The 22,814-nt window shown below is 42.7% G+C and overlaps 1 protein-coding gene across 4 annotated transcripts; it reads left to right on the top strand.

Annotated features, from left to right (window-relative positions):
• Positions 1-784: 784 nt before the first annotated feature.
• Positions 785-22,647, top strand: RABGEF1 (RAB guanine nucleotide exchange factor 1). Of its 4 annotated transcripts, none has more exons than XM_065037005.1 (10): positions 785-908; positions 8,009-8,194; positions 10,395-10,561; positions 11,565-11,684; positions 14,469-14,635; positions 16,603-16,684; positions 17,466-17,598; positions 17,997-18,088; positions 19,224-19,480; positions 20,500-22,647. In XM_065037005.1, exons 2-10 carry the CDS (start codon positions 8,016-8,018, stop codon positions 20,896-20,898), a joined length of 1,596 nt encoding a protein of 531 aa, XP_064893077.1. In that variant the 5' UTR covers positions 785-908; positions 8,009-8,015; the 3' UTR covers positions 20,899-22,647. The 4 variants fall into 4 exon arrangements, with proteins under 4 accessions (XP_064893077.1, XP_064893076.1, XP_064893079.1 ...); XM_065037004.1 differs by having other exon boundaries at positions 14,466-14,635; XM_065037007.1 differs by lacking the exon at positions 11,565-11,684.
• Positions 22,648-22,814: the final 167 nt, after the last annotated feature.

Below are 22,814 nucleotides of genomic sequence, written 5' to 3'. Positions count from 1 at the left end.
GTTCGTTTAACAGCACCAGCCGTTAACTCTTTCATCATCGCTTCCTTTACAGGTGGCACTTGAGCAGTGGCTGGTACCGGCTCATTTCGGTTCCACTTTGCACCCACCCAGCATCGCAGAATCACAGACTGGCTGGGGCTGAAGGGAGCTCTGGAGATCGCCCGGTCCAACCCCTGCTCACGCAGGGTCACAGAGCACATCACACAGGGTCACAGAGCACATCACACAGGGTCACATCCAGGTGGTTTGAATGTCCCCAGAGGAGACTCCACAACCTCCCTGGGCAGCCTGGGCCAGGGCTCTGGCACCTCAGCGAGGTTTCTCCTCACGTTCAGATGGAACCTCCAGTGTTTCAGTCTTCATGTGAAGCAGCCCAGAGAAGTTGCCTGTGACTGTTCCTGCTCGTGCAGCGCTCAAAAAGAAAGTTTCTGGAGTTGCTTAGCTGGCAAAAAAGACACTGTGCAAATGAGAAGGGGAAGAGGAGTAAGTTATGAACAGCAGTATTGTGCTGCTGTCAGCATCAAGACCCAGTCACAGCGCCCACGGGAGCTGAGTTTGGGGTAAAACCACAGCAGCTGCTGGGAGCTGGGGTGGTGTCTGAGGGGATCTGCTGCGGAGGGTGGCTGGAAGGGCAGAAAACCAGACTCTGAAGAGAACCACACGTCGATACGCCCAAACACCCCGAATCCCTTCCTAGTTCCCCTGGGTGGTGAAACACCCCGGCGCCGCTCCCGCCGCCTCCCCTCAGCACGGCCTCCGCCACCGCTTCCTTCCGGGACAGCGCCCCGCCCCGGAAGCGGGGACACGCCCTTCCGGCGCCACCGCGGAGGGCAGGAGGCGCCGGGCCGCCGTGAGGAGAGCGGAGCAGCGCGGAGCGGAGCGGCCGCCCCCGCCGCCCGGGGCAACCGGTGAGCCGCGGGTCCGAGCCGCCGCGGGTCCCTGTCAGCGGCCCCGCCCGGGGCTTGCCCCGTGCCGCTGGGCCCGGCTGCGGGAAGGGGTTTCCCCGCTGAGGGAGCTCACCTGAACCGGTAGTGACAGTTCGGGGACTGTCAGCGTCCCCCCGCGGCCTCTCCGCCGCCGGTTGTTATAATTCGTTCTAAGTGTCGGTGTCACAGCGTCTGAGCCGCCGAGGAGGGTGGGGGGGCACACCCGGCCCCGCCAACCCCTGTCCCAAGGGTTCTCCGAGGGGCACAGCAGGACTGGGCTTCATGCACTGGGGTGCAGAGAAACTTAGCGTTTGCAGTTCCGAAAACTATAATATAGATATTTATAATTATCATTATTTAATTTAGTGGGTGTGTTTCAATAATTAGAGTGAAGGTGTCACTGATAACTGCAAATCTGGCCCCTCCGCCTTTTTTCCTGCGAAGTCCCTTGTGGATCAAGGGGTTTTTGAGTCTTTGGCTGTAAGTGTTACCGCTGCATGGCAGCTTATTCTACAATGGGTGATCAAAGTCCTTTAAACTCAAGTCGAATGGAGTCTGGAGTATATTTCAGATGCTGAGCAGCACATTTTGGATGCTTTTGTAGGTGTTTGTCCTTGTGTGAGCACCTTGTGTAGTGTTCAGGCTGGTCCCCCGGAGCAGGGAGTGGCTGGATTTTCGGAGAGGGTGTGAGATACTGGAGGGTGGATGATGCACTCAAAGTTATGGAAAACTCCCCAAGGGAGTGGTTCGACGCCATCCTAAATCCGGCTGGGCTGCCTTGGTCTGTGGCAGACACTGTCACTGGTGCGGTGGGTCAGCTGAGGGGGTTGTCACAGGCTAAATTCAAGTCTTTATTATTTGTTTTTTAGGCTGAGTGGGGCCCGAATCTGGCCAAGTGCTGGAAATTATTGGCACTGCACAGGTTTTGAAAAGGAGTGGCGTTATGGAAATTGTGGTTTAAATCTGTTATTGACATGACTTTTCGCACTTTTCTTGTTTGGTCTCACGGTCATGAAAGCTATTTTCGAAGCGGTGCTTTGCACTGGCAGCTCCTGGTGCCGGTGCTCTGGCACTTGTACTGAGTTTTCCAGTTACACAGGACTCCTTCGAGACTCAGGACTGATGAGCACAGAAGGACAGAGGGTTTCCAGGAACAGCACTTTACCCAGGAATTGCATGTGTTGGTCTTCTGGACGTGGTTACACAAGTGTTTTGTAGGGGGGAGGATTAGGAAGAGAATCAGAACTCAGTGGAATGCTTTGCTGACAAAAAAACCACAAAGCAATGCACAATAGAAGGGAAGAATAGGAATATAAAGACAATCATACCAATTCATAAGATCGCTTTACATAACAATCTGTGATTATAAGCTTGAAGATAGTCAGTGATTCTGGTGTTTAGTTTTGTTTTGTGGTGTTGTCTAGAACAGCTTTCTCAGCTCCCTCCTGAAGTTTGCTATATGATCCCCCGTTATGTGTTAAATCATGTTTGTGAAGTCCCATTACATTGCTGTCAGTAACAAGTCAAATACGGATATTTTGAAGTTTTTCTCTGAGGTCGTAGCCAACTTAGTTTTAATTAGTATGCAGGTGAGCGTGGTTGACATGTTGGCAGAAAACAGCGTGTAGAACCCAATCGCTGCTGTTTCTGAGGGGATTTTTAGGAGTTTTAGCCGATAATATGCTTAATTGAATTCCCAGACAAACCCTACAAAGCGTTTTTTAGATGTTTCTTGTGATTTCATTTAAAAGTGCAACTATGAGTCACATGTAGATGGTGAGACAGTCTGTTAATTCATGAATAGATGCTGCTCCTAGCTGAGCGGTCATTGCCACAGGCCCTAGTTAAGAATTTGATGCGGGCAAACAAAACTGTAGCTTAAGATCTGTACTGATGTTGGTGGGGAAAATGCATCCTTAAGTTGAAGTGACTTGTGAGCTCTGCGGATGGAGGGGTGAAGCCTCCTGGCCTTTGTGTTTCAGAGGTTTTAATTAGTGGCTGCCATTTCCCTGCCCAGTTTTCAGGTGGTGAATATTTCCAGGTGGCTGATCTGACTGTGCGTCTCTCATCACACTTAACAACTGTTTCTTTTCTCAGGATCGCTAGTTAGAAACCCACGCTGTTTGTACTAGGAAATAAGTGCTATAGCTGAGATTTCTTAATTGCAAGAGAGCTGCACATTAAACTGTGAAGACTCATATGGTCTATTCTGCGAAGATAGCAGCCATGGTTCTTAATTTGTAAGTTGTCTAATGGCTTTCGTATTTTCTGTTCATGAGTCTCTTAGATCATATTGCCCCACCCTTTCCTTTAAAGGAAATTAACTCATGGTTAATTACTTTTCTGCTAATGACATGCCTGAGTGTTTAGGGTTACACATGAATCATGACTCTTTCAACACTTAACATGGCTTCTTAATAATTTTGTGGCATTTGGGTCAGTGGTTGCTTTTTAGGATAAATATGTTATTTTAAGATTGTTTTTCCATAGGCAAAATTTGTAGTTAAGAGTCCTTAACCCAGTCCCACCTTTCTACCCCCTCAGTTTTGACGCACTTTCTAATCTAAGTCATCAATTTATTTTCAGGAGCTGAAGTTGCAGCAGTTTTAGGTAGGACTGGCTACTCTTCTAATCTAGTGTGAAGCATGGTGTTCTATCCGAGCACCAGTCAAATGTAAACCAGCAACTGTTACTGTAAGAATTGTGGTTTTGGAGACTTCCCCAGTTGTTCTTCTTTTCCTGCTCTGGGATGGTCATTGCAGTGAGTGACACCAGGTCAAACATTGTGGGCACTTTCGTATGAGAAGAATTAATGCAAGTTAAGTGCTCTGAAGAGTTAAACTTGAAGAGCCAAATCATGACCACTGAAGTCCAGTAAGAAGACTGGTGCAGGTTGTTGCTAAGGGTTGTGCCAAGTTTTTTTTGAGAAAACTCTTGATTTCAGGAACATAGAGTAAGGTAAATAGATGAGAGGAAAGCCCCACAAAACAAAACCAACCCAAAACCCCAACCAAAACCAGAAGCCAAAGGCAGGTTCACACCTTTGTGTCAGCCTGCCTGTTTCGAGTCCATTATGTGATGTCTTTTTCTGGTTTTATATAAGTTTTGGTACTGATGTTGAAGCTCATTTACAGAACAGTCTTACAAAGCCAGTGCTTTAAATTTTAGAGTTAGCATGCAGAGTTTTTTAGAAACTGTTTTTCATAGCTTGTAATAATTATAAGTTGATTTGCAGTTACGTCTTCTTAAAGGTGTCTGTAGATTGATTAAATGAGCCCCTTTCTACTCAGCTTTGCTATGTGAGCTTTTTCAACCAGCTCTTCCATCAAAGGTGACCTGAACAATCCAGGGCTAATAAATAGTTGATGAAGAAGTCGGTATCTTGTCATTGTGGCAGTGATGCAATGTGCATTGACAATAAAGGGATCTGTTTGCCTGCTCTGTCCCTGGGCGCGAGGTAGGTACATGTTAGAGAGCAACAAGAAAAACAAGCTGGTGGTGTCTGAACTCATGATAAATCTATACTACTTCTAAACCTTATTTCACACACAGTGAAAGCCGTGTCTGCAGTCTTTGGAAACGCCGATGTGTTATGAAAATTATTTTAGGTTTACTGCTGAAGAGATTGTCTTACGTAAGTGTGGTCTTTCATGTGTGTGTTAAATCAGCCCTTAGTGACAGATCCAATTTTGATGAAAGGAACCCCTTTTTTGTACCACATAAAAGCTAAGAATGCACTCTTTGCTGTGACTACCTGCTTTAGTAAGTTTACTATTAATTTTTCCAGCTATTTTGTAATCTGGTCAGTGTGAAAATTAAAATATAATCTTTTGCTGCTGTTAAGAGCTTTGAGTCTGATATGAAAGGTACAATGTCCTGGAGCAAAAATTGCTGCTACTTCAGTCCGCCTTAAAGAATACTGACAAAAATGGCCCAAGGATTGATGGAGTTATAATTATGGAGAGAGTGCCTTATGGAAACTTAGAGTTGGTTTTGTGCTTTATGTAACCGGCCTGCATATCAAGATATCGTGTGCAATCATCAGGTGTTGGCGAACTTTTGGGCTCTGTTCTTATCCCATAGTTTTAATTGTGAAATAGCACTGATGATGAAGGGCTTATCTTTAGTCCCATGGGAATGTAATGGAAGATCATGGGGTGGGGGGGGACATAGTATCTGGTTGCCTCATTTCGTGTCAATGCAATCTGGTTAGTTTTGCACTGACACTGATGAACTTCACTGTCTTTTTATATGAGCAGCCAATATGGCCAGAGGTTGACTCAAGATGGATTTTTCATATTCAGTATATTAAAACTTGTTGTTCTTTTCGTTAAAATGTAAGTGCTGACCCGCAAAAGTTGGCTGTGAAACTCTTTTGTAATGGCTGTGAAACTCTTTTGTAATGGCTGTGTGTGTTTAAAGGAAGCAGAAAGGCTTTGCTTTAAGTGCAGCATGTGATTTCTGCATATTGATTCAGCGTGACCTCTTTTGTCCCTGGATCTGAAACTGATGTAAGTGCAATAGAAAATACTTGAAAGGGAGGCAACTGAACAACTTGCTTCTAGTGGCGTTGCAGCTGCTTACAAACCTCTCCAAAAAGAATGCAAAAAAAATTAATCTTGCTACTAAGAGACCTGCTTTGCTTGCTCCAGGGAAAGCTGCTGAACTTTGACACTAAGCAGAGCCTTATTTTTAGTTCTAAGGTACTCAGAGGGCCAGCAGGATGCCAGGGTAATTGTGGCTGAAACTCTGCGGATACGGAAATGTGATTTTTATTGTGCATCTGTATAGAGATAGTGAAAGTGCCCAACTGGACAGAAAGCGAGTATGCTGTTGAGCTTTCAGAAGGCAAGGTGTGAGGCAGGGTCATATTTCATTCTGTTCCTTTAGCTTTCAGACAATCTGAGTGCCTGAAGTGCGGTGCTTTTAAATAAGAGTGACGGACACCTGAATTCATGAAACTGTGCTACAGACTGCATTTGCAAAACTGTTGTAACTTACTCCATTGCAGAGGGTGATAGGATCAGGGATGTTATTTCCTTGGGTGATGAGGTCGGTGTAAAATTTCTCTGTAGTTTGTGTTATGAAGAGGTTTTTATCTGTTCTGTCTTTATAGCTCCCCATAGTATACAGTGAAAACATTCACACTGATCAGCTTTGTCATTAATGGCAGTATTGCAGATTTTATACAAGGTGTGTTTTCTAGTACAGGCACCTGCAATAGAAGTTTCTAATCAAAATGCTGCTGCAGCTTCTGTTTTTAGGAAGTGGCCCTTAAACTGCATCAGGAGCAAGTGAAGAGTTTCGAGCTTTCGCTTCCCTGCTCTTTACAGAATTGGTGATAAAGGGCACGTGTGAGGCTCTGAGGATGGGCTGTGTTTCCAAATGCTGCCAACATGCAATTGCCGTTCCAGGCTGTGCAGCTGAAAAACATCTGATGTTTAATTTCTTGTCTGTTAGATAGATTGTGTGCTGCTTTTCTCCTAAATGAATACAGCATTTAGAACTAGAGGGAAGTAGTTGAAACATCCTTGGGAGCAAGCTGGCATGTGGGATGGCTTCTGTCAAGCAAAAAAGGAAAGGGGAGGGCTGGATCGTTGGATGACAGGCGCTGCAGTGGCTGTGTAGGCTTGAAAAGAAATGTTTTTGTTGCAGTCACTATAGATAAATTCTCTAGAGCTGTGCTTTATACAGATGCCCAACCTAACTCTGAAGTAACTTGAGTACCTAAGGACATGGAGGTGCATCTCGTGCATTCTGTCAGCTGTGATACTTCGCTGTGCTGTAAAGACATGTTCTTTGAGGCCAAAGTTACATTATCTGGAGTCTCACCGGTGTGATTCTTTGCAGCGACATTCTTGGCCTCAATACAGACCTATTTACATTTTGTCTCTTGCTCAGTTGGCTTCTCTTTAATGAAATATAACAAGGGCAAGTGTAGAGTCTTGAATCTGGGTAGGAACAACCCCAGGTTCCAGTGTAAGTTGGGGAATGAACTGTTAGAGAGCAGCGTAGGGGAAAGGGACCTGGGGGTCCTGGTGGACAGCAGGATGACCATGAGCCAGCACTGGGCCCTTGTGGCCAGGAAGGCCAATGGTACCTGGGGTGGGTTAGAAGGGGGTGGTCAGTAGGTCAGAGAGGTTCTCCTGCCCCTCTGCTCTGCCCTGGTGAGACCACACCTGGAATATTGTGTCCAGTTGTGGCCCCTCAGTTCCAGCAGGACAGGGAACTGCTGCAGAGAGTCCAGCGCAGGGCAACAAAGATGCTGAAGGGAGTGGAGCATCTCCCGTGTGAGGAAAGGCTGAGGGAGCTGGGGCTCTGGAGCTGGACAAGAGGAGACTGAGGGGCGACCTCATTAATGTTTACAGATATCTAAAGGGTGAGTGTCAGGAGGATGGAGCCAGGCTCTTCTGGGTGACAACCAATGACAGGACAAGGGGTAATGGGTTCAAACTGGAACACAAGAGGTTCCACTTAAATTTGAGAAGAAACTTGTTCCTGGTGAGGGTGGCAGAGCCTGGCCCAGGCTGCCCAGGGGGGTTGTGGAGTCTCCTACTCTGGAGACATTCAAAACCCACCTGGACACCTTCCTGTGTAACCTCATCTGGGTGTTCCTGCTCCATGGGGGGATTGCACTGGATGAGCTTTTGAGGTCCCTTCCAATCCCTGACATTCTGGGATTCTGTGATTCTTTGGTGGTGACTGCAACTGGCTGCATTTCTTTTTTCCTGTGTTGCTTCATGTTTCTGTGACTATTAGAACAACGTGCTGGTGAGATCAGGGAATTGTGCCTTTTTCCACTTGTGCACGCATCTCTCTGATGTACGTGTGACTGGTCCTGGAGCCACTGAGTGCAGTTTGCATGCCCAAGTGATGCAAAGTTATGCTAATGCTGCATTTGGCTCTCAGGGCTGCGTGGTTATGTAATGGTGCCCTTCCTCCTGTCGCCTTTATTTTGTTGCTATGGTACTATTAAATAATTAAAACAGGTGACTTCTTTCTAAAAGGCAAGCCTTTGAAAGAATCGATTTCTAGCAGGCTGTTATCATGTTTCTGTCTTTAACCCTTTTCTCTTTAAACAGGAAGAAAATGAACCAGAAATCTGAACGCAGAGGAATTCACGTTGATCAGTCAGAGCTCCTGTGCAAGAAGGGATGTGGTTACTATGGCAATCCTGCTTGGCAGGGATTTTGCTCCAAGTGCTGGAGAGAGGAATACCATAAGGCCAGGCAGAAACAGATTCAAGAGGATTGGGAGCTGGCAGAGCGGTAAAGAACCCTCTTTATTCCTTCATCTTTTACACTAGGATGACTTCTAAATACTATTCCTGTCTCCTGTTCTCTAGTCCTATTTACTCTGGCTCAGTTGCATCATAAGTTCTCAAATTTGATCTTTCCAGCAGGAATTAAAATCTTCCTTTTGATGCAAAGATGAATATTTATGACATTCTAATTTAAGAGGCTTCAAAAGAAAGTCTGTGCAGTAACAAATGAAAACACCCTCCACCAAAAACTTTGACCTAATTTGCATACTGAAATCTGCAATTTTAACAGTTTGAAGGGTGAAAGTGACAATTTTCACAGAATCACAGAATCAGCTGGGTTGGAAAAGACCTCAGAGATCATCCAGTCCAACCCTTGGTCCAACTCCAGTCCATTGACTAGATCATGGCACTAAGTGCCATGTCCAATCTCAGTTTAAAAACCTCCAGGAACGGTGAGTCCAGCACCTCCCTGGGCAGCCATTCCAATGCCTGATCACTCTCTCTGCAAAGAATTGCTTTCTAATCTCCAGCCTCAATTTCCCCTGGCAGAGTTGAAGCCCATGCCCCCTTGTCCTATTGCTGATGCCTGGGAGAAGAGACCAATCCCCACCTGGCTAGAACTGCCCTTCAGGTAGTTCATAACCTGAGGGGCCCAGAACTGAACACAATACTCCAGGTGTGGCCTCCCCAATGCAGAGTACAGGGGAAGGATCACTGCCCTTGTACTGCTGACCACACTATTTTGGATACAGGACAGGATCCCATTGGCCTTCTTGGCCACCTGGGCACACTGTTGGCTCATGTTGAGCTTCCTGTCCATTAGTCCCCCCAGGTCCCTTTCTGTCTGACTGCTCTCCAGCCACTCTGTGCCCAGCCTGGAGCGCTGCAGGGGGTTGTTGTGGCCAAAGCGCAGGACCCGGCACTTGGCCTTGTTGAACTTCATCCCATTGGAATCGGCCCATTTTTCCAGTCTATCCAGATCCCTCTTCAGAGCCCTCCTGCCTTCCAGCAGATCTCTGTATGTGCTTACCTTAACATTTTAGTGGGGTATACCAGAACTCCAGGAAAAAGTGCAAATGACTTGAGACACGTGTCTGTACTTGAATCTGGAACACTTCAGTGATCTTCAGTTACCTAGTGATACATTAACCAAGATAATTAGGGGAGGAAAAGGAAGGAAACTAACAAGAAAAAAGCATTAAGTGCAAGGTTCTCATCAAGCTGCCTGAAGGTGACATCTTTGGAAGTTCTCTGAACTTCACTTGGGTCCAAATTCATGGCTATGGTTTAGAAGCCCCCAGTTTTCTGGTATCTAACTACCCTAGACCCTGTTACCTTAGGCCTTGAAGTTATTTGTTTGGTTTTGAAGTTCTTTTTACTGTTGGGAACAAATTAACTGCAAAGGCAGGTAGAGAGAAGTGTGTGAGACCCTTTTTGGCATAATCAGAGGGTGCCAGGTAAGTGATCACAGTACAGAGAATGTGTCATTCCTTTTTTCTCTGCCATAAATTTGGCTTAAACAGTTAATAAAAACTTTTGGATTTTTAGAGTAGCTAGTTGTGCTGTCAGTCTTACAATATCTACGTGCAATAAAATGGGGCATTTGAGGAATTCTTTAATCAGTAACTGTTCAGTTGGGAGATGCTAAAGGAAGAGATAAGCTGTGATTGTTTGCAGTAGTGGGCAGACAGTCTTGACAGCACAGATAAGACACAAGTCCTGCTTTAAGAGATTACAAAGGCAAGACCATTTATTGTCCTGAGCTGGATGGATGTTTAAATAAAATTGCTCAACCTTTTAGCGTCTTGAAGAGCAATATAATTTAACCCATTTTATTCTTCCTGCATAGGAAGAAAAGTAGACATGGAAGGATGAGTTTGTTTGCCCTCAGTCCTTCTTTTGTACACGTAGATTAAAAGACGGGCTTGGTCTTTGCAAAGCACTTACCAGTGTTGCAGTGAAGTGGTTTGCCTCATTCATTCAAGCAAGCATATGTATCACCAAGACTTTAAAAGCAAATTATGACAACAGTGATCTGTTTCCCAGAATATTTCTGAGATTGTGACAGGGTATTTGACTTGCTCAGCTGCGAGCCGTGGTTTCTATCTTCTGTAAGAGTAATTCATTTATTTATTGCACAGGAAATTAGCTGCTTTGTGCTGTTTTTAAGCACTAAAATTAGCCTTACATTTTTCTAATTCCAGGCTTCAGCGTGAGGAGGAAGAAGCTTATGCCAGTAGTCAGAGTACCCAAGGGGCACAGTCACTGACATTTTCAAAATTTGAAGAAAAGAAAACCAATGAGAAAACACGAAAGGTCACTACCGTGAAGAAGTTCTTCACCGCTTCTTCCAGAACAGGAGCTAAGAAGGGTAACTTCCCCCTTTGCTTTTAGTGGTTCTGTACAACATATTAAGTTAAAAAGTATTTTCTATAAACATACTAAAAGGCAGAGTAATGCTCTGTGACTTGACTTTAAAGTTGCCATAATGATGCTTCTGGAGAATGATACTTGAAGTCTTACTGAAAACACGGGAAAACATGATCTTTAGGGTGATACTGAACAATCTTTTAAATAGATCAGTGCACTTCTAAACCAGTGGCTGTTTGTGTTAGCTATACAGGAGCTCTTCCACTAAAGTGTTACTATAAACGTGTTCCTAGTGGTGGTCTACAGATGAGTGGAAGCATCTTGTTTGCGTGACACATTTGTGCTCAGTTAATGAGTCAACCATAGTGTTGTACCGTGGTTTGGGACTTGAAGGGCCACTGGCTGTCAGTCACCCCAAACAAACCGACATATCTAAGTGTGAGGGAAATGCTGATATAAAGTACCAGGTGATGCTGCCAAAAGGGGTCACTTCAACAGATTGAAGAAGAAAATTGCAATGTGTCAGTAGGGTGCCTTTAAATGAAAATAAATGTGAAAAGAAGCTTGTAGTGTTTACGCCTATGTGGGCTGGGGATATCAAGTTTATGGTTGGCTGAATGTTTATTCTATAGAATGTGTTGCAAGTAAGAATGATTAATGGCACTAGTGTCTTTGCATAGCAATAGCTTACATGGGTAAAAAGCCAAAAAATGCCAGGCTGTGGAGGAGTCATTCCAGAAGAAAAGGCAACATTAATGTGTCTTAGCCTTATAGACGATGCATTTGTTTAATAAGAAATTCTAAATGTGTCTGAATTTCATCCTTAGAATTTGCCTTGGTGCATGGGCAGCAGCCAGCTAAATGAAGCGTTCAGCTTTGTATTGTATTGTTTTTACGTTCATTCTTCTCACTTTCCATATTTTCTTTCTCTTTTTTTTATCCCCATCATCTCTCCGGCCATGCTCCCGTTCTCGGTGCCTTGCTTGCTTTTGCATTTATTTCAGTGGCTCAAGAGAAAATCGTTAAGCAAGGACAGCTTGGGAGGGAGCGAAATGCTGATAACATTCTCAGGGATTTGAAGGAGATTTTTACTCCCTCCTGGGAACTGGCTTCCCCTACCGAAGGTAATGCGGTACAGCCCGAGCCAGCCGGCCGCCTGGGTTTAGTGAGCTTCCTTCTTAGCTGGGCTTTGCAAAGTACAAACTAGGGTTGTGCCACTTCTAACTCGTGCCATTGAATATGAAGACGACAAAAAAGGCAAGTCTGGCGTCTTGAGGTGAACTTGAATCTCTAATTTATTGCGTTTTGGTAGGGAGGAGATACGAATAAAGCTGAAGCTTCTTTGAGCTCTACCCTAGTGTGACAGCTGAAGGATTATGCAGTTTAAAAAAATAGAAAAGAACTTTGTAAGAAGTAGCTACATCTTGTGCTGCTTCGTCTTTTTGTCAAAAAATAATTCCAGGTTGCCATTATAAACCTGATTATGAGTTGAAACTACTTCAGTTTACTAGTTCATACTTCAAGAACTTGTACATTCTCAAAACATCTCCAGCTGTTTGTTATATTAATCAAGAAGACAATTTAAAAATTAAGGGAAGATGCACTGGTTTCATTTTAACCAAAAAGATGCCAGAACCCGTGGTACAAACAGCTTTAGGATCTTGTCTTATGTTCTTTGTTTGCAATTCTGACGTGTTCTGCTGACTAATGAAATTTGAAGGTCTACCATTTGCAAATTAAATGAAGAAGACAAATGAGTGTGTGTAGCAGAGCTAATGGCAACACTTCTATGGTTTTTCACTCGGGCTCGGATCGTGACCATGGCACAACCATAGTGAATCACTGGAGTGCTGATGTTCTGCTGTGACAGCTTGCGTTTTTCTCAAATGCCTTGAGAAAGATTTTAGTCTTACTAGTGTTTATTCTTTGTGAAGATGATCCTTTCTTAACTCTTCCCATACTTTCTTTTTAGCATATTTCCTCTACTAGGTTCTCTTCAACTTGTTTAGATGGAATTTCTCTTCTGTAATCACCTTCTTTTTAGTTAGACTGAATTCTTTTAGAATACCTGACAGAGCTGAAAGTATTTTGTTGCTGAAAGTACATTTATTCCTGCATTCCTTAATCTGCTTAAATTAGCAGTAGTCTGCCTCATTTGACTACATCTCTCTAGTAACTAAAAAGTAATCTATTTTAAATTTGTGGCTGTAGAAAACATATTCATATTCCTTAAGGTCAAATAGCAGGGCAAGGTTCATTAGTTTTATAATATGGTGAACTTAATGTTGAAATCACTAAATCTTCAGCCGTTTGTTGAAATCACTAAATCTTCAGCCGTTCTTTGAAATGAAGTCAGTAATCAATTATGGGAAAAGTATATTGTAATTCTACCCTTTCAAAAGTTGCCATTCATCTTGAATACGGCACAGGGATTCTACTTGGAATCTTGGGTATAAAGAAGGTTGGAGGAAACCCCCTCTGGGGTTCTTGTGTCACCACAGAGCAGATTGATTTGCACTTTGGAGCTCGATTGTTACAGTTGGAATGTAAATATTTGTAAAACCTTTTCCATTCTTATCACTTAAACACTGTGAATGTTCTAATGGTACCTGACTGAATGTTCTAATGGTACGTGGCCAAATTACGTAGAGAAGGTTGTGCTGAAGAGATCCTGATGAGTCCTGTGCTTTGGTCAAATGGTCAGGGGATCGTACAGCTTTGAATTTCCTGTAGTTCTGAATCTTTTTAAAAGCAAATAACAGCAAACAAAAAATAACCCTGATAAGCTACCTCAAGCTCAAATTCAGTATACCAATTTAAATATACTAATCCCATCTGTTTCCTTTTATTTTGGAGTTCTGCATGTACGCTTATTGAAACAAGGATTTTTTTTGCTGTGCATGTTCGTATTTCCAAATTGAGATTTGTTTGTATCATGTTGATCACGAATATTTTAATGTTTTCTGTCTCTTTGCTGCTCGCTTTTCATCATGTTCATTTCCATCATCTCTGTTCAATCCTTCATTTTGAGCAGTGTTGGCTGGAAAGTTGAAAGGTGGGTGAACTACACGTGGGTAGCGAAGGCGTTGGATCAGTACAATTAACTTGCAACGCAAACTTCGGACAATCGGACGTGTTTGTGTGGAAAAAACCCCGCGGTTGCAGCTCTATAAACTTGCACCCAGTGCTGTGTGCGCTCTGTGTACCCGCGACAGACCTGGTGCTTCTGCTCTTGCTGAAACACAAATGGCCACGTTCTCATTTACACGGCAGGTGGGATTCTGTGGCATCTGCTGCGTTTGCACCAACCTCCTGCTCCCGGTCCTTGTCTCGTGTGGCTGATGCTCCTGCAAGGTGGTGGGAAGCCGGCTTGGGGAGCTGATCTAGCTGAAAAAGAACCCCATAAGAAACATTTCTGACTGGGACTGCCCCAGATTACTTCTCCCAGCACTAGTTCATGAGCCAGTTGAATTAATACTTGTGTTGGTGCAAGCGAAGGAGCAGGAATGGAAAGGTGAGGGAGAATGGAAAAGGGACCACTCCGTTATCTTAAACTGCTGCAGAATCCCATCTGAAAACCTTGACCTTAAATGGAGATATCTTACCTGGGAATAAAAGTGTGAGAAACGCGAAAACAAACTCATTTTACAGTAATATACCAATATAAAAAGGCCATTAGTGTAAATGGGTATGTGGCTATAAATGTTTCACTTCAGTGGAATACTCAGTTTCCTAGAGTTCTGTTGAGTAATATCCAGTGTTTCACTGGTAAAGCTTGAAAAATAAATGCTTATGCATCAGCACAGCTGAAAAAAACCAACCTGGTATTTTAATCCACATTAAACCCTTCCTGAATTCATCCATCAGCCTAAAAAGGCTAATCTGATGTGCCCAAATTTTCCCAGCAGAGATCCAAGAAGCCAAGGCTCCCAGCCCTTCTATAAACAGGCAGGCGAGCATCGAGACAGATCGCGTATCCAAGGAATTCATCGAATTTCTCAAGACGTATCATAAACCTGGACAAGATATCTATAAGCAATGTAAACTATTTTTGGACACCATGAATCATAAAAGGGTAAGTTTTGTATGCCTTTTACGTAGATAAAATGGGGAAATTAGGGAGAGGGGGAGAAGATGCTGCTCTTCTGCCAGCAGTTTGGTTTTTTTTCTATTGTATACGGGAATATTGTATACAGAGCATCCCGACATGTAGGAAGTCAAGGAAGGGAGCCAGGAGACCTGTGTGGTTAAACAGGGAACTGCTGGGTATGCTCAAGTGTAAGAGGAGAGTTTATAGATCATGGAAGGAGGGGCTGGTCACCTGGGGAGAATATAAGGCTGATGTCAGAGGGTGTAGGGAGGCAACTAGGAAAGCTAAGGCCTCCTTAGAATTAAACCTGGCGAGGGGGGTCAAGGGCAACAGGAAGAGCTTTTTCCAATACGTGGCAGATAAAACTAACAGCAGAGGCAATGTAGGCTCACTAATGAATGAGGTGGGTGCCCTGGTGACAGAAGATACAGAGAAGGCAGAGTTACTGAATGCCTTCTTTGTCTCTGTCTACTCTGCTGGAGGCTGTCCTGAGGAGCCCCGTACCGCTGAGGCCCCAGAGGAAGGCAGGACAATGGAGGAGTTTGCCTGGGTTGATGGGGACTGGGTTAGGGAGCAATTAGGCAATCTGGACATCCATAAATCCATGGGTCTGGATGGGATGCACCCACAGGTGCTGAGGGAGCTGGCTGAGGTCATTGCTGGACCGCTCTCCATCATCTTTGCCAAGTCTTGGGAAACGGGAGAGGTGCCTGAGGACTGGAGGAAAGCAAATGTCACTGCAGTTTTCAAAAAGGGCAAGAAGTCTGAAAAGTTATAAAGATAATACAGAATCAGACTCATTTTCTTTGGAGAAGGGGAACTTGACTGTGCTTTTTTGTTTTAAATACGGAATAAGAGTTACATCTTAATATTCCGTATTAAAATAATGTTACTGAAATATTAATGTGTCTGTAGTGCCACCTATGGTTGAAATGAGTCAATATTCAGCACTTTTTTTTTCCCCTACCTTTCCTGTTTAGTATGTAGTTACTCAAATTATATCCTCAAATTGGACTGGAAATAAAGCGAGTTCTGCTGGAATCTTCCATGCAGATTCCACTTTAAAAACATCTTGAAGTTTGTTCGTTTTTTTTCTCTTGGAACTGATTCATTCCACGCAGAGAGTTTGTGAAAATAGTGGTTTTTTATTACTGGTTATAAATATTGAAGATCTTCTTGTGTCCTGCTGCCTCGATAGTTTGTGCTAGTCAAAAAGTCTGTCTCAAAATGTACAGTTTGCTACTACACATAAACCAGGCCTAAAATGCAGCTCTGCCATCAGAGCTGAGACTTTATGTTCAGGGTGACTGTAGTTTTTTGCCTTAGAGAGCTGAGAAACTAAGTTTTCCTTCTTTCATTTTTGTTTTTACATATAGTTCTATGCTGCTATTTCAGTGCCTTGATCAGTAAAGTTAATTTTAACCCCTCAGACCTCTAGTTTTGTTCTTCAGTAGCTCAGCTAATGCTCAACAGACACTGTTGTTTCACAAATAACATTGTGAATATATTTTATAGTAACTTTATCATTGGAAGTGTTTACTGCATAGCTATTCTTTCACATATATGGTTTATGTTCTTAGTTTTTTGGTATACTGTATCTAATAATTTAAAAAGCTACGGACACAAAATTGGGAGCAAGCATTCTGCTTAACAGTCTGTTGTTTTGTCACCATTACTCAGGGATGTGTCTGGGGAAAATGGCATTGCCCCTGTCCAGCTCCATTGCTAATAACCAGCTGTTCAGCAAATAAACTAAGTCTGTCACATGTTAAAGAGCCAATATATCTTGGTTTCTCATATTTTTAATATAATTTAGCCAACATAAACACCTCTGATGATATATTTGCATTCTCAGACTGTTAGTGCGGCTGGACACATTCCTGAAACAAAACATCAGAGGCGTTGCTGCCATTTCTTCAGCACATCCACACTTAATCCATTCTCTGTTACAGCACTTGAGTATTGAGGAGCAATCTGAATGTGCCCAGGACTTCTATCAAAATGTAGCAGAGAAATTACAGACGCGTTGGAAAGGTATCTCGTATCTTACTGCTGAAAAAGCAATGATTTGAGGGTAAAGCCCCCTGCATTTTCAAGTAAAAACGAAGCATTCCTAACCAGCTTTCAGAAATGCTGTTAAAAATTCTAGTACCATAGTTAGAACTATTCCCAGCAGCACCTGTTTGGTAAAGTTTTACAGTCCAAATGATTTGTTTTAACAGGTTTCTCTTGAACTCTCAATTAAATGTGGGTCAGTTGTTTTCATTTCTTGTTTTAAATTCAGTGCTATTTGTTTAAAACTGAAGTCGACTGTGTAGCCTCAACCCAATTAACAGGCTGTGAGCCTCGGGTTACGCTGCCCTGCACAAGAAGCCAGTGAGAGGGGAGTGTTGCTGTTGCGAATGGTGTTGATGTGCCTGGTATGTAAATGGCACAGCTTAAGCAGACCCAGGGATTTTTTTAGACATAAACAGGAACACAGGACTTGGAAGACCTCACTGGATTTGTTCTCCAAGACCATATTTTTGAGCAATATTCTTGTAAGCTATGAGCAGCTGAACCTAATTTGTGTGTTGAATGTGCTTCGTTGTGATCCTGTGCACGTACTCACTTTGGCACGTGCTGTTCTCACTGTTATTATATTTTTACTTCTGCTGCACAGAGTGAAAATACTCCAAATATATCCATTCTTTATTAACTCAGGTTGTCTGAAATCAATAGTACTGCTTTGGTGGCGTTAGGATCAAACTGTATTTAATCTTCCAAACAGCGGAATACTTTATTTACTGTATTGGGTGGGATTTGTGCCTTTCAGTGCCCCCTGAAAAGGTTGAGAAAGCAATGGATCAGATTGAAAAATACATTATGACTCGACAGTATAAATATGTCTTTTGCCCTGAAACAACTGATGATGAGAAGAAAGATCTTGCTGTCCAGAAGAGAATCAGGTAAGACATTGAAAGAAAAATAGTTGAGTAATCCACAGTCCCGTGAATGAGCTCTGAATCAGGCACCTTAAAATCTTTTGCTGTATATACACAAATGGCAAGCTTTGTAACCAGAAAGAGTTAAAAACGCTTCAGTTAAAAACAGAAGGAATGAATAGAATAAATAACAAAAACTACTATGCTAGGAAAACGAATTGGTGTGCTTTTGTTAAGTTATAGCAAAAAAAGAGAATATTTTTTCTGGAAATAAATGACGTCAGTGGAATAAACTGGCTTAAAACTGGACTAGTGCCTCATTGACACAAAGCGCTCCTTGTGCATTGAATTCAAGAAGCAGCTGGTTTCAAACACCTGAATGTTACTGGCACGGAACGGTTTAACGTTTTTTCTTGTCGTAGGGCTTTGCACTGGGTAACTCCACAAATGCTGTGTGTTCCGGTCAATGAAGAAATTCCAGAAGTCTCTGATATGGTTGTAAAAGCAATTACAGGTTTGTGAACGATGACGTTTACATTCACAGCTTTGAATTTCTGATGTCTTGTTCACAGAGATTATTTTCTGCCATCATCAGAATAGGGTCCAGGCTGTGAGATTTGCAATAGTCTTTGCGCTGTTGGATTAGTGAAGCGGGAGTAATTTTTCCATCACAGAAGTGTTCAGGCTTACCTGCTGTATTTGAAGTACTTGGGACTAAAGCAAGAGAAGGTTGAATAAACTGATACCTTTATGGAACATGTGTCCGGATGGGATGCACCTGCGGGTGCTGAGGGAGCTGGCTGAGGTCATTGCTGGACCGCTCTCCATCATCTTTGCCAAGTCTTGGGAATTGGGAGAGGTGCCTGAGGACTGGAGGAAAGCAAATGTCACTCGTCTTCAAAAAGGGCAAGGAGGAGGATCCGGGTAACTATAGACCAGCCAGCCTCACCTCCATCCCTGGGAAAACGACTTATCCTTGGTGCCATCTCAAGGCATATCAGGGATAAGAGGGTCATTAGGGGCAGTCAACATGGCTTCACCAAGGGGAAGTCGTGCTTGACCAACCTCATTGACTTCTATGAGGACATAACAAGATGGATGGATGATGGCAGAGCGGTGGACGTGATCTACCTTGACTTGAGTAAGGCATTTGACACAGTCTCCCACAGCATCCTCACAGCTAAACTGAGGGAGTGCGGTCTGGATGAGCGGGTAGTGAGGTGGACTGCGAACTGGCTGAAGGGAAGAAGCCAGAGAGTCGTGGTCAATGGGGCAGAGTCCAGTTGGAGGCCTGTATTTCGTGCAGTGCCTCAGGGGTCAGTGCTGGGGCCTGTATTATTCAATATATTCATCAATGATTTGGACGAGGGAATAGAGTGACTGTCAGCAAGTCTCCTACTCTGGAGACATTCAAAACCCGCCTGGACACCTTCCTGTGTAACCTCATCTGGGTGTTCCTGCTCCATGGGGGGATTGCACTGGATGAGCTTTCCAGGTCCCTTGCAATCCCTGACATTCTGGGATTCTGTAACATCAAGCACCACAGATAAAACTTATGCAATTCCAGTATTGTCCAGTAAGTCTCCTACTCACTCAGATGTCTGATTAATAAGGTTTTAATGATTTGAGAACTTTTTTTTATCTTACAGACATTATCGAAATGGATTCAAAGCGCGTCCCTCGTGATAAATTAGCATGCATCACCAAGTGCAGCAAGCATATATTTAATGCTATTAAAATCACAAAAAATGAACCAGCTTCTGCTGATGACTTTCTTCCAACACTTATATACATTGTTTTGAAGGGAAACCCACCCCGTCTGCAGTCTAACATCCAGTATATCACACGCTTCTGTAATCCAAGCAGGCTAATGACGGGAGAAGACGGCTACTATTTTACCAACCTGGTAAGTGGGGGAATAGTGCTTATGTTTTAGATGACAAGCTTGTCTTTTATTTGGATGTTGGAATTTCCAATAAAGCAAACACAGCATAACATAGAAGGAAAATTAAGACTCCTCTTCAAATAGTGTTTGAGGTTACTTAGAATACAGCGAACTCTTTTGCTTTATATCTCCTCTCTCTTCCTTCTCAGCTTTCCAAACCGGCCAGTGCTTTGCTTTCTTTATAATATTAAATCCTTTAGTTGAACAGTCTGATGCTAAGACTTAGGTATGTTTTTATTCTGTAAGGAGGTAAGTACTTTTTATTCCAAAAATCCTGGGTTTGGGCTGTGCAGATGTTATGGATGCAAAGTTCCCAGTTTAAGCCCATGAGAGTTTCTCTTGAAGGGGCTGCAGAACGAGGCCATTAATGTGTGGGGGTAAACAGGCTTTTTAAAGCTTCTGCGGGAGGCATTTATTGATGTGCTTGTTTATATTAGAATGAATTATAATTATGGGTCTGGCTTCGCTGCATTTCACCGTAAAGCAATTCTCGAGGGAAAATATGTAGCTGAATGAAATACTTGGAATGTTACAAATTCCTTTCAGCCAGAGAAGAGCATCCACAAGGTGAGATGGGCATTTGACGTCCCTTATTTCAGAAAATGGAGAGCATAGCAGATCTCTGCTGATTAGATGATTAAATATTAATATAGTGCTCTTGGCTAGTTGTCATGTCTTGTTCTTTTTGGCTTCTCACCTCGAAAACACAGTGACCCTGAGGTTTGCAATGGACTTTATGTAGTGAGTCGGTACCGTTCAGTTGAAATGGTTCTCCCTGTATTAGTCTCTGAGTTTTCACCTTCTTCAGACTTTGGGGAGAGGAGAGAGGCATGTGAACCATCTGATACCATTAATTTCTGGAAAAGCTCTTCAGGAAGCATGAAATAATACAATCAGTTACTGATCTAACAGCAGGATTAAAAAATAGCGTAAGTTCCAATGTGTAGCTTGCAATGATACTCACTCTGTTTTCTTTGCAGTGCTGTGCCGTGGCCTTCATTGAAAAACTGGATGCTCAGTCTTTAAATCTAAGCCAAGAAGATTTTGATCGGTTTATGACTGGTCAGGTGTCCCCGAAGAAGCAAGAAGCCGACAGCTTTTCCCCTGATGTGTGCCTGGGTGTTAAGCAAATGTATAAAAACTTAGACCTGCTATCTCAGTTGAATGAGAGACAGGAAAGGATTGTCAATGAAGCCAAGAAGCTTGAGAAAGACCTCATAGATTGGACTGACGGAGTTACAAAGGAAGTCCAAGATATTGTTGAGAAATATCCATTAGAAATAGAACCAAAAAATCAAGCCTTAGCAGCTATTGACTCTGAAAATGTGGAGAATGACAAGCTGCCCCCACCACTGCAGCCTCAGGTTTATGCAGGATAATTCTCGCTCTTAACTTTGAAAAGCATCATTATCCTCACCTAGTAATATCTACTACTTGGGAAGGAAAATAAATGTAAGGCTAAAAATCAGATGAGCTTAAATCAGTACATTTTTAAAGGTACCTTTTTTTTTTTTTGTTAAGTGTAATGAATTGTATTTATTTTAGTCAAGTAGATTTCTATTAGGCTTTTGTGGGTTTTTGAACTGGATTTAAATTTTCTACACAAACCGGTGTAATTTTTAAGCAACACTAGTCAATTGGCATCTTGCCCCGAAATCTTCCTTCTAGGCATGCACTTACTTGTTTTTAATAATTAGTTTAATTTCCAGCATTTGAGTTCAAGCAGAAACTCAAAAGATACTAATGTTAGTCTGAGTTTATTCTGTAGCTGTAAAGATGACATATATATTGTAAAATATGTACAATTGTAAATAGATTTAAAATCATGTCTCAGCTGTGCATGACATCTTGTGTATGAGTGCAAATGATACAGAAGTGTTCATTTTGGCACCTTTCAGTTAAGTCACGTTGCAGTATAAAGGCAAGTCCACTGATAATGTTGCGGTAAGCTGGGTGGTGTAACTGATGAATTAGAGTCAGGCAGGATATTGTTGTAACCATTTGAAAACTTGACACTCATCCTGTAATCTGCTCTATAAAAAAAAGGAAATGCTATTTAAAATATGACATTTCTTCATGTAAATGTCCTCTCTGCTTTGTCAGTACACCTGGGAGCCCTCAGCCCTGCACGTAAGTGCTGATGTTACTGCTCTTGAGGAGAACGTCGGGCCGAGCTTCAGAAAGGAAGGAAATATTTCATGTGGATCCAAAAGGGCTTGGGGAGGAGGTAGTGCAAGAGTTGCACATGGAGTGGCTTTTTGCCTCATCAGTGGGTTAGGTCTTGGTTGCTTTTTTGACAATCCTGGTAGATAAATAAGTTCCTATAACTAGAGGCTGCTTTTTAGAAGAGCATGAGCCACTGCTCTGAGCAGAAAGGTGCGCTCTATTTTCATGTAACATCAATTTTCTGATATTTGGTGACCCCCCCTTTAGCAAAGTTAACCTTGCTGAGGTGTTGAACATCAAGGTAAAAAGGGCTTTATATCACTAGAAGTTTAATCAGTGTATTTAATCAGCTCCTTCCACAAAAAGTAACCTCTTGCCAAATAACTTTTTTATGCCAGTGAAACGTTTTGTATACAATTTAAATTATCTTCCAGTTAATCTATTCTGCCATCACTTCTTTGTGTACCCGAGATATCGAACATAAAGCTGCTTTAGCTGAGCTACTCCTGAGCAATGTTAAATTCTCACTATCAAGGAGGGAAGGACCTACCTCTTCATTACGATCCACTGCTTTAAAAACACTTATTTTAAATTTGCACTGCAATAATTTCAGACCACAACTGTGATTTGTCCCTTTTGTCAAATGCATTTCGCTATCTGATCTATGCATTCCCAGTGTTTCGGAGATAACCTGTTACCCCAAACTGTTGGTGAAGCAATGAGCTAATCGACTGATCACAATAAATTGGATTATTTAATGTATCCATATGTCACTACACCCAAATTGCTTAGGATCTGACCAGTGCTTGCAGTAAATAATGCTGCCAAAAAAGTCTTTATTTTCTTTATAAACACTAGGTGCTAGTTCTGATACCCAAGCACACAGGTTTTGCTGAGGGGGAGGGAAGCAAACTTTCAGCTATTGTGTAAATTGCCATGTTTAAATAAAAATGCATACGTTATGCCCTTGTTAATGAGTTCCTAAAAATCTCATCACCGGGTTTTGTTATGCTGTTAATGATTAATGTGCATATAATTGCGGGTGCTTCTGCATTCCCTGTGTTTTGGGAGGCACAACCCTCGGCCATTCAAGTGCAAGCCTGGGTTACAATGTCTTTTTCTTTGCAGA

The sequence above is a fragment of the Columba livia genome, chromosome 20 (genome assembly GCF_036013475.1).
Source record: "Columba livia isolate bColLiv1 breed racing homer chromosome 20, bColLiv1.pat.W.v2, whole genome shotgun sequence".
Lineage (NCBI taxonomy): Eukaryota > Metazoa > Chordata > Aves > Columbiformes > Columbidae > Columba > Columba livia.
The sequence above is the reverse complement of the archived record's forward strand: the minus strand, read 5'-3'. Positions and strand labels throughout refer to the sequence as shown.